The sequence below is a fragment of the Erinaceus europaeus genome, chromosome 18, assembly GCF_950295315.1.
Source record: "Erinaceus europaeus chromosome 18, mEriEur2.1, whole genome shotgun sequence".
Lineage (NCBI taxonomy): Eukaryota > Metazoa > Chordata > Mammalia > Eulipotyphla > Erinaceidae > Erinaceus > Erinaceus europaeus.
The window spans coordinates 67,706,039-67,721,161 of NC_080179.1; the positions used below are offsets into that span (position 1 = coordinate 67,706,039).

At 39.0% G+C, this 15,123-nt stretch overlaps 1 protein-coding gene across 3 annotated transcripts in view; it reads left to right on the forward strand.

Moving 5' to 3' along the window:
- Nucleotides 1–14,660, forward strand: part of MBD5 (methyl-CpG binding domain protein 5) — a 400,595-nt gene extending 385,935 nt beyond the window's left edge. For all 3 annotated transcript variants that reach the window (XM_060178085.1, XM_016187753.2, XM_016187755.2), the window contains 3 exons: nt 3,808–3,881; nt 12,033–12,108; nt 13,029–14,660. In XM_060178085.1, the coding sequence (XP_060034068.1) occupies nt 3,808–3,881; nt 12,033–12,108; nt 13,029–13,100 (222 nt within the window). In that variant the 3' untranslated portion in view covers nt 13,101–14,660. The remainder of the gene's footprint in view (nt 1–3,807; nt 3,882–12,032; nt 12,109–13,028) is intronic.
- The last annotated feature ends 463 nt before the right edge of the window (nt 14,661–15,123 follow it).

The following is a 15,123-nucleotide window of genomic DNA, read 5'->3' on the forward strand; positions in this document are numbered from 1 at the left end:
AGCCTGGCCGGCATCCTGATGACATCTGGAACCTGGTGACTGAAAAGAGAGTTAACATACGAAGCCAAACAAATTGTTGAGCAATCATGGACCCAAAGCTTGGAATAGTGGAGAGGAAGTATTGGGGGGGTACTCACTACAAACTCTAGTGTACTTCTGCTTTCAGGTATATATTTTGTACTAGTTTATGGATACGTGTGAACATATGCTCTCTCACAGAAACTGGTGTATATCTAGGTTTTGGGACTTTGTTAGAAAGTGATCCACCTGGGGTGGAATTAGAGAATACTATGAAAGGAAAGGTCTCACCCGAGTAATGAAGCTGAAGGGTTGTCACTCCACACGTGAAGTCTCTGGACACAGTCTGAGGTGAAGCATGTTGAGGTGGCAATCGTTGCGTTGATTAGGTTGTGATCGGCAGATGCAATATTATTTTATATGGATTGGGAGAGGCATGCGAGAAAGTGGGCCCTATCCTAAGGTTCCAGGACTGGGAGAAATATAGGCTCTATAGTGGAGATGTGAGGTTCCTGCTGTCTTAGGGTTCAAAAAGACAATGGATAGTTAATGTTATCATCACATTATTTGGTAATTGGGTTAACTTTGAAAAGTCCTTTTGTTAGGGTTTGCTGTATAGTACCCAGTATCTTATATAGCAGTGCCACTGGTTGTTTCTGATATACTTGGTCTAGGCTTTTGAGAGAGTCCGCATATCAAATACATAGCCTATATATTAAAAAGACTCAGTCTGTGTTTTAAAAACTTCGAGACATACAATTAATTTTCCCCCTCTCGTATTAATTAACTAGTGATTTATATGACTATACTTTACTAGGAGTGTACATAAACACCACTCCCACCACCAAAAGACTGTGTCCCATCCCACCCACACACCCCCACCCCCACCCCCACCAGCCCAGGAAGCTTCATGTCTACCCCTCGCCACAGGGTTTTTACTTTGGTGCCCTACTTTCAATTTACTCAGATGCTGCTTTTAGTTTCCCTTTCAGATCTTCTTTCTCAACTTCTGTTGATGAGTGGGATCATCCCATACTCGTCTTTATCTTTCTGACTTAGCTCACTTAACATCCATTTTTAAAGTAGCATTTGGGTGGCATTTAATAGTATACATATATATTATGAATCTCTTTTAAATATTTTATTTTACTTACTTATTTTGGATAGAGACAAATTGATAGAAAATAGAGAGACTGAGAGGGAAGGGGAGATGAGAGAGAAAGAGAGACATTTGCAACTTTGCTTTACCACTCATGAAATTTCTCCCGTGTAGGTGTGAACTAGGGCTTGAACCCAGGTCCTTGTGTATGGTAATGTGTGTGTTCAACCAGGTGCACCACTGACTGGCCCTTTTATAATAATTTTCTTATCCACAAATCTGGCATTGGGTACTTGGGTTGTATCCAAATCTTGGCCATTTTAAACAGTGTTATTATAGTGCTCAAAATAGGCACGCATGTGCTTTTTGGTTCTTTAGATAGAAACCTAGGATAGGAATTGCTGGACAAGATGGTGAATCTACTTCTTTCTTTCTCTCTCTCTCTCTCTCTCTCTTTCTTTCTTTCTTTTCATCTTTCCTTCCTTCCTTCCTTTCTTTCTTAAATTTTTATTTATTGATTTACTGAATAGAGACAGCCAGAAATTGAGAGGGAAGGGGGATAGAGAGGCAGAGAGACAGAGAGACACCTTCAGCACTGCTTCACCACTTGTGAAGCTTGCCCCCTGCAGGTGGGGACCGGGGACTTGAACCAGAGTCCTTGAGCATTGCAACATGTGCTCTCAATCTGGTGCACCACCATCTGACCCCTCTTTCTTTTCTCTTCTCTTCTCTTCTCTTCTCTTCTCTTCTCTTCTCTTCTCTTCTCTTCTCTTCTCTCTTCTTTCTTCCTTCTTTCCTTCCTTCCTTCCTCCCTCCCTCCCTCCCTCCCTCCTTCCCTCTCAACTCTCTCTGTCTCTCAATCTCTCTCTCTCCCCCCCCCTTCTTTCTTTCAGTTCTCCATGCATGGACCTATAGTGGACCACCTTGTATGCCCACCAACAGTATAAAAGTGTCCTCTTTCTCCATATCCTCATCACTATTTATTTCTGGACTTTTCTTTTTCTGGAATCTTTAATGTAAAGTGTTCTCACACGTGTGTGAAACTACCTCACTGTTGTCTTGATCTGCATCTCGCTGATAATAAGTGATGATGAGTATCTCTCCCCTGCTGGCCATTTGTAAATCTTCTTTGGTAAAGTGGCTGTTGAGCTCTGCTCCTGTTTTTGGTGACGTCATCTGTCTGCTGCTGTTGTTAAATAGAGTGAATTCTTTGTACATCATGTATATTAGTCCCTTAAGGGAATTTTTAAAGAAATCATGGTAGAGACTTTGTTCAGAAAAGTCATGAAATGGTATATAAGCATAAAAACATTTTGAAGTTGAATTTGCAGAAATCATCATACTCTAGAAATATGATTTTATTTTCAGTATGTCTTTAAATACTATCTATAGTATTTTCATATAGTACACATTTATGCAGATCCACATATATGTGTATGCATGTAAGACTGTACATTTTAATAAGTGTTTTGGAGTGAGACTGGAATTTTAGTGTTGGCCATGTTATTTTGAGTTTTATCCATAAAACTTTTGCTTTTTGCAGTATTATTATAAAAGAGGTATCTAAAAATATCTTTTACATAATAAATGCATAAAAGATGTTTTACTACAGTTTATTCCTTAACTAATTAAAAATATAAGCTGAAAACTAAAGATAAATAAGTAAATAATTGTTTGACCTTAGGTTTTGGACAGACATGGAGAGAGCTCAGAATTAAAACTGAGGGACTTGCCTTGAATCTGTATTTACAGAGCAAGTAACACTATTTTTTTTTTCTAAACTAGATTGTTGTTTTTTAAAACAACAAAGATACTAGTGGTTTTCTAAAAGTGTTTTATTCTCGAGTTACACACGGGGCATCAACTGTTTCTTCTTCTTTGGGGAAGAGACTTCACAGCTTGCTAGTTAGACTAGGACCTCTCCACGCCTAGGAATTCTCCAACTACCATTTATGTCCAGACTGACTGGCAGTGACAAAGCAGAACAGCAAAGAGAACACAGCCATGAGGTTCAGCAGCATCCTCTTCCTGCAGCAGTAAGACTATGCATAGCCTACAGCCCGCCTTGTTTTTTGGCCTCTGCCGAGCCAGATGATGAAAGCTAATCTTCCTGGCTAAGCGTGCTGTGTGATAGATACCATACCTTCATTCTCACAGCAACTGTTGAAGGAAAGGCAGGTTTCTTGTCCTCCTATTGAAGAAGAGGGAACTGGGACTCCGAACATTTCTTTCACTCATACTAGAATGTGAAGAGGTCCTATTCAAACTTGTACCTGTTGGCTCCAAAGCCCATCCTTAACTCGCCACCACTTGACTCTCCTCCATCAAGCGTGGATGTGTAGTTAGTGAGCGTTAGGCTGTGGAGAAAGCAGACCCAACTCTCCAACTGAACATGGTTTTATGAATTGAAGGGGGATGAATTTCCAGGTTTCTTTTTTTTTCTGATGCCACGCATTTCCAAATGTTGATAATTTGAAAGCCACGGTCTTTTTTTTTTTTTTTTTTCCCATTGATGTCACAGCCTGGAGCCACAGGATCAATGCTGCTTGAGGGAGGACAGGACATGGACGGGGCAGTGACAGCTGGGTCTGCTCTCCCAGTGCAGCTGCTGCTTTGTGGCAGGAAAGTAAAAGCAGTGCTAACCATTGCAGGTGTGGGTAATGTGGTCTGGTCTTCATACCTTCACTCAGGTGGAGCCCGAGAAGCTGAAGACACTCACAGAAGGTTTAGAAGCCTACAGCCGAGCCCGGAAAAGGAACAGAAAGTACGTATTATCTTTTTTTGTTTGTTTGTTTCCTTTTATTTTTTTTTTTCAAGGAAATAATATACTGGCTTTCTTTCAAAGGGTCAGTGGAACTTCACTGATTTTGTCTGTTTTTGTGACCTGCCTGAACACAGTTTGCTGTTAGCAAAGGACCACTATAGACCAGCTGTATTAGGTATTATGGAAAATATTTCCTTTTTACCATTTATGCTACATATGGGATTCCCCTCTTTGCCGGATATCCATTCTCTTCCTCTTCACAATCTTCTCATTTAGTGAGACAGAAAATATGATTGATATTTTTTAATGTAGCAATAACATAATTTCTAAAAATGTAGGAAAAAATCAGCCTTAGGTGGGGAGACAGCATAATGGTTATGTTAAATGACTTTCTTTTTTTCTTTTTTTTTTTTAATATATATTTAAAATTTTTTAATTATCTTTATTTATTGGCTAGAGACAGCTAGAAATCAAGAGGGTGATAAAGAGGGAGAGAGACAGAGAGACACCTGCAGCACTACTTCACCACTTGCAAAGCTTTCCTCCTGCAGGTGGAGACCGGGGGCTTGAACCTGGGTCCTTGCGCATTGTAACATATGCGCTCAACCAGGTGCGCCACCACCCGCCCCGTTAAATGACTTTCACGTCTGAGGCTCTGAGGCCCGCAATTCAGTTCCCACTACCACCATAAGTTAGTGCTCTGGGGAAAAGAAAAAAAAAACCACACACACATATACATATACATGTGGGTGTGTATGTAACTGAGAAATATCACTTGCTGTACACATGTAAATAAATTTGGTAGATTCAAATTAGCTGTTAAAGTGATGGTAAATAATTTTTTTCTTGGAGCACATGCAATAGGTATTCTTTGATTTTTTTTTTTTACGAGAGCAAGGCTCAGCTCTCGCTTCTGGGGTGCAGGTGATTGAACCTGGGACTTTGGAACCTCAGGCATGAGAGCTTTTTGCATAACCATTATGCTATCTACTTCCACCTGGTTTTCATTGAATTTCTAACAGGAAGTTGAGCTTTGGGACATTATTACTCCAGGTTTTCCAGATATTTGTATTCCTAATAAACAGTAAGACAATATAATGTTTGAAATAAATTCTACTGTAATATAATGAATGTTTTATTGATTTTAATGCAAATTTTTGCTAACTATTTTTTATGTAAAAATATTTTTATTAATTTATTATTGGATATAGACAGACAGAAATTGATAGGGGAAGGAGAGATAGAGAGGGAGAGAGATAGAGAGACACCTGCAGCCCTGCTTCCACCACTCATGAAGTTCTCCCCCTGCAGATGGGGACCAGGGGCTTGAACCTGGGTCCTTGTGCACTGTGATGCACTTAACCAGGTGTGCCACCACCTGGCCCCATACATGTTGTTTTATATGTAACTATTTAAATATATATATATATATATATATATATATATATATATATATTCCCTTTTGTTGCCCTTGTTTTATTGTTGTAGTTATTATTGTTGTTGTTATTGATGTCATCGTTGTTGGATAGGACAGAGAGAAATGGAGAGAAGAGGGGAAGACAGAGAGGGGGAGAGAAAGACAGACACCTTCAGACCTGTGTCACTGCTTGTGAAGCGACCCCCCTGCAGGTGGGGAGCCTGGGGCTCAAACCAGGATCTTTAAGCTGGTCCTTGCGCTTTGTGCCACCTGCGCTTAAGCTGCTGCGCTACCGCCCGACTCCCCATGTAACTATTTTTCACTTCAAGATAGAGTTACAAATTCCTTTGTAATTCACCTTTGTGTATATATGGAAAATTATTTTGAAATCTATGTTCCAGATAAGTCAAGAAATTGATTCTCTGGTAGAGTACGCGCTTTTCTATGTTGCGGCCCTGGTTTTGAGCCTCAACACCATATGGGAGTGCAGGAAGGACAGCAGATTGTGTCAGTCTCTATCTAAAAAAGTCATCCCAGAACAATGAAGCCCTGGCGATGACAAGAAGCTTTAAAAAGGCAGATCCAGAAACAAATAATTAAAATCATAAAGTTGGAGCATCCCCCGTTTGTATAGCAAAAATTGGGGTCACAGAGAAAGAAGCATTAATCTCTGATAAAAGAATAGTGGGGGGCTAGGAAGATGGCATAATGGTTTGCAAACAACTTTCATGCTCCAAGACCCCAGGTTCAATCCCCAGCAACACCATTAGCCAGAGCTGAACTGTGCTTTGGTCTCTATCGCTATCTTGCTTTCTCTCATTCAAATAAAATAAATGAAATATAATTTAAAATGAAAAGATGAATACTGGGAGATGATTATCTGAGCCGAGTCATAGGTACTAGTCAGACATAGGAAGTAAGGACTAAGATGGAGTGAAATTTGCATTAATTCAGGGGGGACTGGATGTGAACATGGGTGGAGCCCAAGGCAAACAGCACACTGTCTTAGTGAGTCATTAGGCTGGTCCATATCCTATTTCAGCCACTTCATAGCAGTACACTCAGGGTGTGTGGCTTAAGCTCTCCAAGCCTGAATTTCTTATTCCTGAAGCAGGCAAATCAATACCTACCTCTGAGGATTGTTATGTTACAGATAGTATAAAGAAAACTAACATAGCACGTGGCAGGTGGTGTTTATTAAGTCGTTATTTTTATTATAAAGATATAAGGCAGGGGCTGGGTGGTGGCGCACCTGGTTGAGTGCACATGTTACAATGCACAAGGACCCGGGTTCGAGCCCTGTTGCCACTCGTAGGGGGAAAGCTTTGTGAATTGGTGAAGCAAGTCTGCAGTTGTCTCTCTGTCTCTCTCCTTCTCTGTCTCCCTCCTTCTCTCAATTTCTGGCTGTCTTTATCCAATAAATAAATAAAGATGATAAAAATATTTTAAATAGATTAATTAAAAAGTTGTTAAAAAAAGATATAAGCCAAAAGAAATAAAAGTACCTGATATTTTGCCAGTTGAAACACTCTACCATCATGTGACCAATGAGGTAGCTTAGCAAGTAATGTGAGGCCTGAGTTAGTTTACTGCATAAACCAGAGCAGTTCTCTGACCTCATTCTGTCTCCTTTTCATGAAGTACAATAAAAAAAAACAAAACTGTGCCACTATATTAAATATGTGGAACTTTATATAGTCACTTGAGAGGATTTTTTTTTAAACTTATGGTAATCTTGGGTATTGAACCTGGGCTCTCAGAGCCTCAGGCATGAAAGTCTTTTACATAACCATTATGCCGCACCCTGCCATATATGGTCTTTGTAGTCTTCAATATTGTTCAATAAGAAAATATATTTAAGTTTATTATGTAGCCTAATCACAGGAGGTATAACATATGTATCACTTAGGGTCATTTTCTACTTAAAAGAGGAAAGGATTTCATTAAAGAAAAGTGTCAACAGCTTTTTAGATATATTATGAATCTTATTTAAATGAAGATTAAATCATATGCTTATATATACTTATATTTAGTAACCTGATTTTCATGTAACTGGAAAATGTTGAAATTCATAAAACATAATGCACTATCATTTTAAAACCAAGAAATACAGTTGGCATGTCATATCTTTTTAAATCTGGGGTTCTTGACATTTAGGACCTTCTCAGCGTGGCTTCTTTCCTGCATGAAGTGAGTTGCTTAAACTCTGAATTGATAGTTTAGAACACGTGCCTTCTCAGTACCTTCTGACTCCTTGCACCATTCACAGATGTGTACCTAGGTTTTTTTTAAATTAGTGAAGATAAGGATTATGTGTGACAATATAGGCCATGGAGATGAGAAGTGGCAATTATCTTCATTAATAACCTGGAATGTGATTATATGAACAGCAACTGCTTAATCAAGGAGGTTTTAGAGTGTCCATTAGTAAAAATGTTTATTATTAAATGTCAGCAGGGAACAGAAAATAGTGGAAAAGACTCCACAGGGAGGCCCTTTGGACTGGAAGACTTGACTGTTGACTAATTGTTAATTTCATGAACTTGTGGGCCTTTTTCTTCCTCTTCTAAGTTTTTTCCCCCTTAATCTAAAGTGTAAAAATTAGACAGTGTAAAAATTGGCCTGTAGATTCAACATCTGAGTCACTACTTCTTGATTCTTATGATGTATTCAAGGAAATTCATGAAATCTGAATTCCATTAATTCAAGTAGTTTCATTCTTTGTTCATTTTCTCTTTCAAAAGTAGCCATTTCCCTCTTTCTTAACCACTTTTCAAGTTTGCTAAGGGAAAAACATTCTATTAATTTAGCTTAAATTAATATAAGCTATTGATAAATATCATTTAAAATACTGAAGAAGACCACAAACTCCTAATAGGTAATGTTGATTATTTTGCTACTCTAATGATGATGTCATTGAAAATTTGATATTAGGTAAATTATTTTTGTGATTCTATGTTTTTCAATATTGTAGCTAAATAGTCACCTTCACTAAAGAAATTGGTTTAGTCCATTCTCGCTAAAAAGTCATGAAGTGTTGTTATACATAGTAGCTTTCATAATGTCTGCTTCATGAGATTGTTGTAAGGATTATATGAGGTGATGTGTGTGAAGAGTTAACATAATTCTTTGCACCTAGAAATTTTGGGGGGGGCTGAGTGGTGGTGTACCTGGTTGAGCACACATGTTACAATGGGCAAGGACCAGGATTCAAGCCCCCAGTCCCCACCTGCAGGGAAATGCTTTGCAAGTGAAGCAGTGCTTCAGGTGTCTGTCTCTCCCTCTCTAGCACCCTCTTCCCTCTTGATTTCTGGCTGTCTCTATCCAATAAATATAATAAAGATAATAAAAAAATTAAAATTTTTTTCAACAAATAGAAACTATTGTTATTCAGATAAAGGTGAACGCTGGCAAGAGATCTTACCTGGCTAGTGAAACTCTATTGTCATGTGCATAGCCCAGGTTCCAACTTAGTACCTACCACAGAATTTCAGTTCTATAGTATTTCATCTTCTTCTCCCACCTCCTCCTCTTCCTCACCTTCCCTCTCCTCCTCTTCCCCCTCCTCTTCTTCCTGGTTTATACCCAGTCACACAGGATCCCAAGCTTAGCAAACTCCTCATTGGGAAATTAACTCAGGCTAATATATATATATATATATATCCCTTAAAACCAAAATGACTTATCATAGATTTAAAAAGACAGTATATTGAATAAATAATATCAATTTGGACAGTGCTCAGGAACTGTGATCAGAGTGATGGGGAAACAAGTTGTAGGATGGTGTGTATTTCAAGATAACCCTTACGTGTATGTGAAACAATACTGTGTGTTCACATATGTGTCATATAAGGTCATTGGAGAAGGCCGTCCAACACCTGTGCCTTTGGAAAAGATGAAAGACAATCAACCAATGACAAATGGAATCTTCAGCTTTGTTATTTTTTTTATAGTAAAAAAACTTTTAACAGTTTATTCTTGGAAGTGGGGTTGTTAGAAACTGCTAGTTTTTTTTTCTATGTACTTTATTTACATTTCTGAAAATAAATGAAAAGATATGAAAGATAGAGGCTAGACCAGACTTCACTGGATAGAAAACCCCATCAGTGTGTCCTGGAGCTCCGCTTCCCCAGAGCCCTTCCCCACTAGGGAAAGAGAGAGGCAGGCTGGGAGTATGGATCAACCTGTCAATGCCCATGTTCAGCGGGGAAGCAATTACAGAAGCCAGACCTTTCACCTTCTGTACCCCACAATGACCCTGGGTCCATACTCCCAGAGGGATAAAGAATAGGAAAGCTATCAGGGGAGGGGACGGGATACAGAATTCTGGTGGTGGGAATTGTGCAAAGTTGTACCCCTCTTATCCTATGGTTTAGTCAATGTTTCCTTTTTATAAATAAATTAGAAAAAAAAAAAACACAATACACAAGGACCTAGGTTCAAGTCCCCAGTCCCCACCTGCAGGGGGAAAGCTTTGCAAGCGGTGAAGCAGTGCTGCAGGTGTCTGTCTCTCTCTCTTTCTCTACCTCCCCCACCTCTCAATTTCTAGCTGTTTCTATCCAATAAATAAATAAATAAATAAAGATAAGAAAGAAAGAAAGAAAGAAAGAAAGAAAGAAAGAAAGAAAGAAAGAAAGGGGCTAGTTCATAGACCAAAGAAAAGTGTTGGGGTGAATGTTTCTTTGGCCTTTCAATTTAGTTAAAACCAGTGTGTGAATTTTTCCTTTTATTTAGACTGACTTAAGTGCATGTATGTTTTTTTCCCTAAATAATTGTATTTATTTATTATTGCATAGTGATAGAAAGTCAGAAGGGCAGGGGAGATAGTGTGGGAGAGAGACAGAGACACCTGCAGGCTTGTTCACCACCTGTGAAGCTCTCCTGCTGCAGGCGGGGACCAGGGCCTTGAACCTGCATCCTTGCACACTGTAGTGAGCTTAACCAGGTGCACCACTGCCTGGCCCCCATGGAAGTTTTCTAAAATGCAGTGTCATTGAGCTGGTGAAATAGCTTACTTGTTATACGTGCAACTCAGGTTTGAACCCAGCTCCCACTGCATTGAAGGAAGCTTCAGTGTTGTGGTCTATTTTAGTCTATAAAAAAATTTTTTTTTTAAATCTTTATTTTTTTAGTCTCTTTCTCTCCGGCTCTCTGTCTATATCTTTTTTTTTTTTTTTAAAGTCATGTCATTGTGCTAGCACCAAATATTTTTTACAATATCCATAGTAGTGTACTGCTTGTGTAGAAAGCTCAGAATTTACCAAGATATCCATAAAAGCTTAATTGTCCAGTTCTGATGCAGGAGGATGAAACCTGTGGGTAACTGAAAGGCTGCATCTACAAGCATTCCATTCAAATTCAAAGACATCTTTTTTTTTTTTTTGCCTCCAAGGTTATTCCTGGGGCTCGGTGCTGGCACTAGAATCCACTGCTCCTGGTGACTATTTTTTCTTCCTTTCTTTCTTTCTTTCTTTCTTTCTTTCTTTCTTTCTTTCTTTCTTTCTTTCTGTCTCTCTGTCTCTCTTTTTTTTTAATTGGGTAGGACAAAGAAATTGAGAGGGGAGGGGAGATAGAGAGGGAGAGAGACAGAGAGACATCTGCAGACCTGCTTCTCCACTTGTGAAGCGACCCCCCCCCCCCCCCCCCGCACAGGTGAAGAGCCTGAGGCTCGAACCAGGATCCTTAAACGAGTCCTTGTGTGTTTAACCTGGTATGCCCCTGCCCAGCCCCCAAATCCAAATATATCTTTAAACACAGTGTGAGCCAAACTAAATGGGATTGTGAGCCAAACTCTTCCACAACTTCCAGTTTGTATGCAGATGCTGAGATAGGCCTTGACTCTTATGAAGCCAGGCTAATAGACATGAAAAGGTTTGTCCCTGCAACTTTTCTAGCAATTGTCACCAACAAGGTAAGTGAAATGCCTCAATCACCTTCAAACTCAGAATAATTGAGTATAAAACATGCAAAATAAACACTGGCAAAAAGACAGATAAGTATAGAAGTGGCCACTGTGGATTCACTTTATTTTAGTAATGGGTTCACAAACTTGCTAGATGTAATTTTTTTAAAATGACAGAGGTAAGTAGCTTGTGTATTTTCTAAGCCAAACTGTGTAACAGAATGCTGAGTGGAGTGATCACATACTCTGAAACGATTATTCTGTATCTCTTCAAATAGTTATGTCATTTTTGTATGGGGGGGATGTGGCGGGTCCAGGCTTGAAGGGAGCCCCCTGTGCAGTGAATTATGTGTGCACACCTGGAAGGAATGCGCCAACGGATTTCAGCTCGACCCTGGCAGCCAGGAGCCTCCAGAGAGGGTGGAGGGAGCTCCCTAGTGGCCACAGCCTGCACTCTCCGCCCTTCTGCGAGCAACATGGCAGGGCTGGAAGCAATGCAGGGCAGCAGGAATCTGGAAGGAGGCATGGCGTCTGTATGCACATGTCACCTCCAGCCTTGCAGAAATCGCTGGAATGTGGGAAGGACCATACCGAAAAGGAAAACATGCATTATTCCCCAGTCATATATTGTTTTTTTCCCCTTACTTTTACACCCCTTTACTATTCAGGGGTGAAAATCTCAGAATGTTTTGTCATCTGCATTTTCCAAATGTGACTACACAAATTGACATTCTTTGGTAGTGTTGGGACTTTTGTTTTCTGATTAAGGAGTTAAACTTGGATTTTTTTTCTTTAATTCATTAACCTGCTGTGTTGTTTTCATTCATTGCAGAAGTGGAAAGTTAAATAACCATTTAGAAGCTGCTATTCATGAGGCCATGAGTGAACTGGACAAAATGTCTGGGACTGTAAGTTAATTCATTTTTCCATTATACTGCATTTCTTTGAAAATAAAATATATTGCACTTTTTTGGTACAGCCTCTTAAATACTGTCAAGCAACTCACAAATCAATGCTAAATTATTAGACTCATAAAGAGACTGATTTAAGAAAAGAGTCAAAGTAATCTAAGAAAAAAAAACAACCTAGTATTAGCATTTTTTGAAGATAAGTAACTTTTATTTTTTCCACACAACATTCTTTTTAAAATGTGAGCAGCAAAATATTGAAGTCCAAACCACTGCTTCCTGCATCTGACTGTAAATAGCAGTGACCATTACTAGTGCCTGGTCAGTATTTTGCAAACTTCACTTTGTCCACAGAACAAAGACGTGATATTTAGCAATAAAGTCAACATTAAGAGAGCATGGACTTCTCATTTCCTTTTTAATATAACCTGAGAAAATAAAATCTTTGGCACAGAATTCTGCTATTTGACACCACAGACTCCACGCTCTGATTTTAAAGAGCCACTGTCTATTTTTCTTTGACATTTTTATTCTACTGTTGTGCATGTAATGGTTAGCCATTTTTATTAGTAATTAATAGTAGTTGACAAGACTGTGAGACTACAAGGTATAATTCCACACCACACCCACCATCGGAGTTCTGTGCCCCCAGCCTCCCAATGATAACCACCATTTTTTAAAATTGCTCTGGGGGGTATCCCACTGTTTGGGGGGTGGGTGTCTGCTTCTGTTGGTTCCTAGGATTCCTCATTTTCTGTGGTGATTCTGGGCACATTGAAATCTGGGCTCTTGGTGAACATTTGTATATGTTCCAGGATATTGATGATTGAAAGTGAAAGTCAAAGTCAGTTTTTGTTTTTGTTTGATATTTGATGGCATTTGTGATTTCAACCTCTCCCCCCCCACCTCTTTATTTCCAGGTTCACCAAATCCCACAGGGAGACAGACAAATGAGACCCCCCAAGCCCAAGAGAAGGAAGATCTCCAGATAACAGACACTACTCCACCAACACACAGTGTTTATTAAAGGGACATGCACAGAAGTACTATAGATCAGTATTGATACAGCCACTGTTCTATCAATGTTTGTACGATTGCAGAGAGCTACCACCACTACAGGGTGCTAAAAGAAACCATGATACACTATATTTTTGATCAGGAAGGATGATAAGGAATGTTCAAAAACAAAACAAAACAAAACAAAACAAACAAACAAACAAAAAACAATTAAAAAAAATCCCTGAATGATGAGAGTGATAAATGGTCAAGCAATCAATGAGAGACCCTTTTTCTATAACATGAAGATTGTGATTATAAGAAATAGTCCAAATGTTTCTGAAGAATTTTCAATGTTGTATAGAAAAACCACAGAATTTCATGGTGATATCAGAAATGTAAATATTGTATCATATTGTCATGTATAAGCGTACCTAATGCACACTTTATCTTTTATTGTACAAAGAAATAGTGTACAAAATTCTTTGATTTCTATGGAGTACACCGACCAGAGACTACCAGTGTAAAGCGATAAATAAAAATACGACCTAAATGCTTTTCTATGATAATATAAAAGATGCTGTTTTTGTATTTAACAGCAGTGAACAGGCATGATGATGCATTAACTGACTTAAGACATACCCTACACACCTCCGAGTGTTCATGTATATTGTCTGTTTGCAATGGGCTTTATTGGAAGCGCTAGACTTGATTTGGGGTGTTTAGGAATTTGAAACCTAGCGGATTTCTAAAGGGATGAGGGCTCACAGGTCTAAATTAAGAACTCAGAAACTGCAACCATTTGTTGCATATTTTTTTTAAAAATCTAAGTTTTAAAGTAGAATAGATTTTATATAAAAAAATCTTAGATGGAATATTTTACTCAGTCATTTCTGTAGTTAATGTCTGATGGCCACCTACTGACCTGCTAGCTTACTTATTGCACCGACATTGATGCTCAGAGTTGAGGTGTGTTTTTTTTGTTTGTTTGTTTGGTTTTTTTTGGTTGTTCGTTTTTTAAACAATACTTGATATTATATGTTTCTATACAAGGAGGCCAAAGCCCCACTTTGAACTAAGAGGTTAAGGTTCACTATAGTTCAGGATTTTTTTGTAGTGGTAAAAATAAATACGAATCATTAAAACAAGTATACCTATTCATCAGTATTACTTAAACCAGAAGTTAAGGTGGCTTACAAAATGGTTAGCAATGATAATTTTTTATCAGTATTATGTAACATATCAGATTTATTTTATTTAACGAATTATTTATACCATTAACAGATTCTTATATATATATTGATGTGGCTGAAATGTGCAGGTTAAATCTATTAACCAAATTATTTATATTATATTACGTAAGAAAAAAATGTGAAACAAATGTAGATAGAAAGTACTACATTGCGAGTATACAAACCTGAAACTGTGAGCCATTGTAAAGTGTAAGGTGATCAATAAGAAATGTAGCACAACATCATTTTCCGTCTTTTTTTCAGTTTTTGTGGTGGTGGTGGTCTAACTCTCCCAGGCAATGGAACGGATGGTTTTTGATAAATAGATTATCAAAAGAAAAGGAGAAAAATTATCCCTTTCTTATAACACCAGCCTCCACCCCCAAGTCCTGCAACTCCTGGAGAACGAGGCCTTCCCACCCCCCACCCCCCAGCCTGGGGCTTACTCAACAGCTTAATACTTGCACTGCTCGGAGGGCCCTCTAATGTACACTCTGGACCCCCCAAATGACCACCACCTCCTTTATTCCTCCTCTCCTGTCCACCTCCCAGACTCCTCAGTCCTGTGATGTAGCAAATTCCAGTCACTCAGGAAAAAGAAGAGGAAATTGTAGCTCACTCCTCCAGTTGGTTCCTTGGGGGCAGCAGCACAGAGCTCTCTACCTGGTCTCTCAGTTGAGAGCACAGTGGCCCGTTCTTCCTCCAGCCCTCTCTCCTCTCCACTCCTGCCCTCACTCCTAGCACCTAAGTCTGATGACTGACTGCACTGGGCTTTGTGACCTGCAGG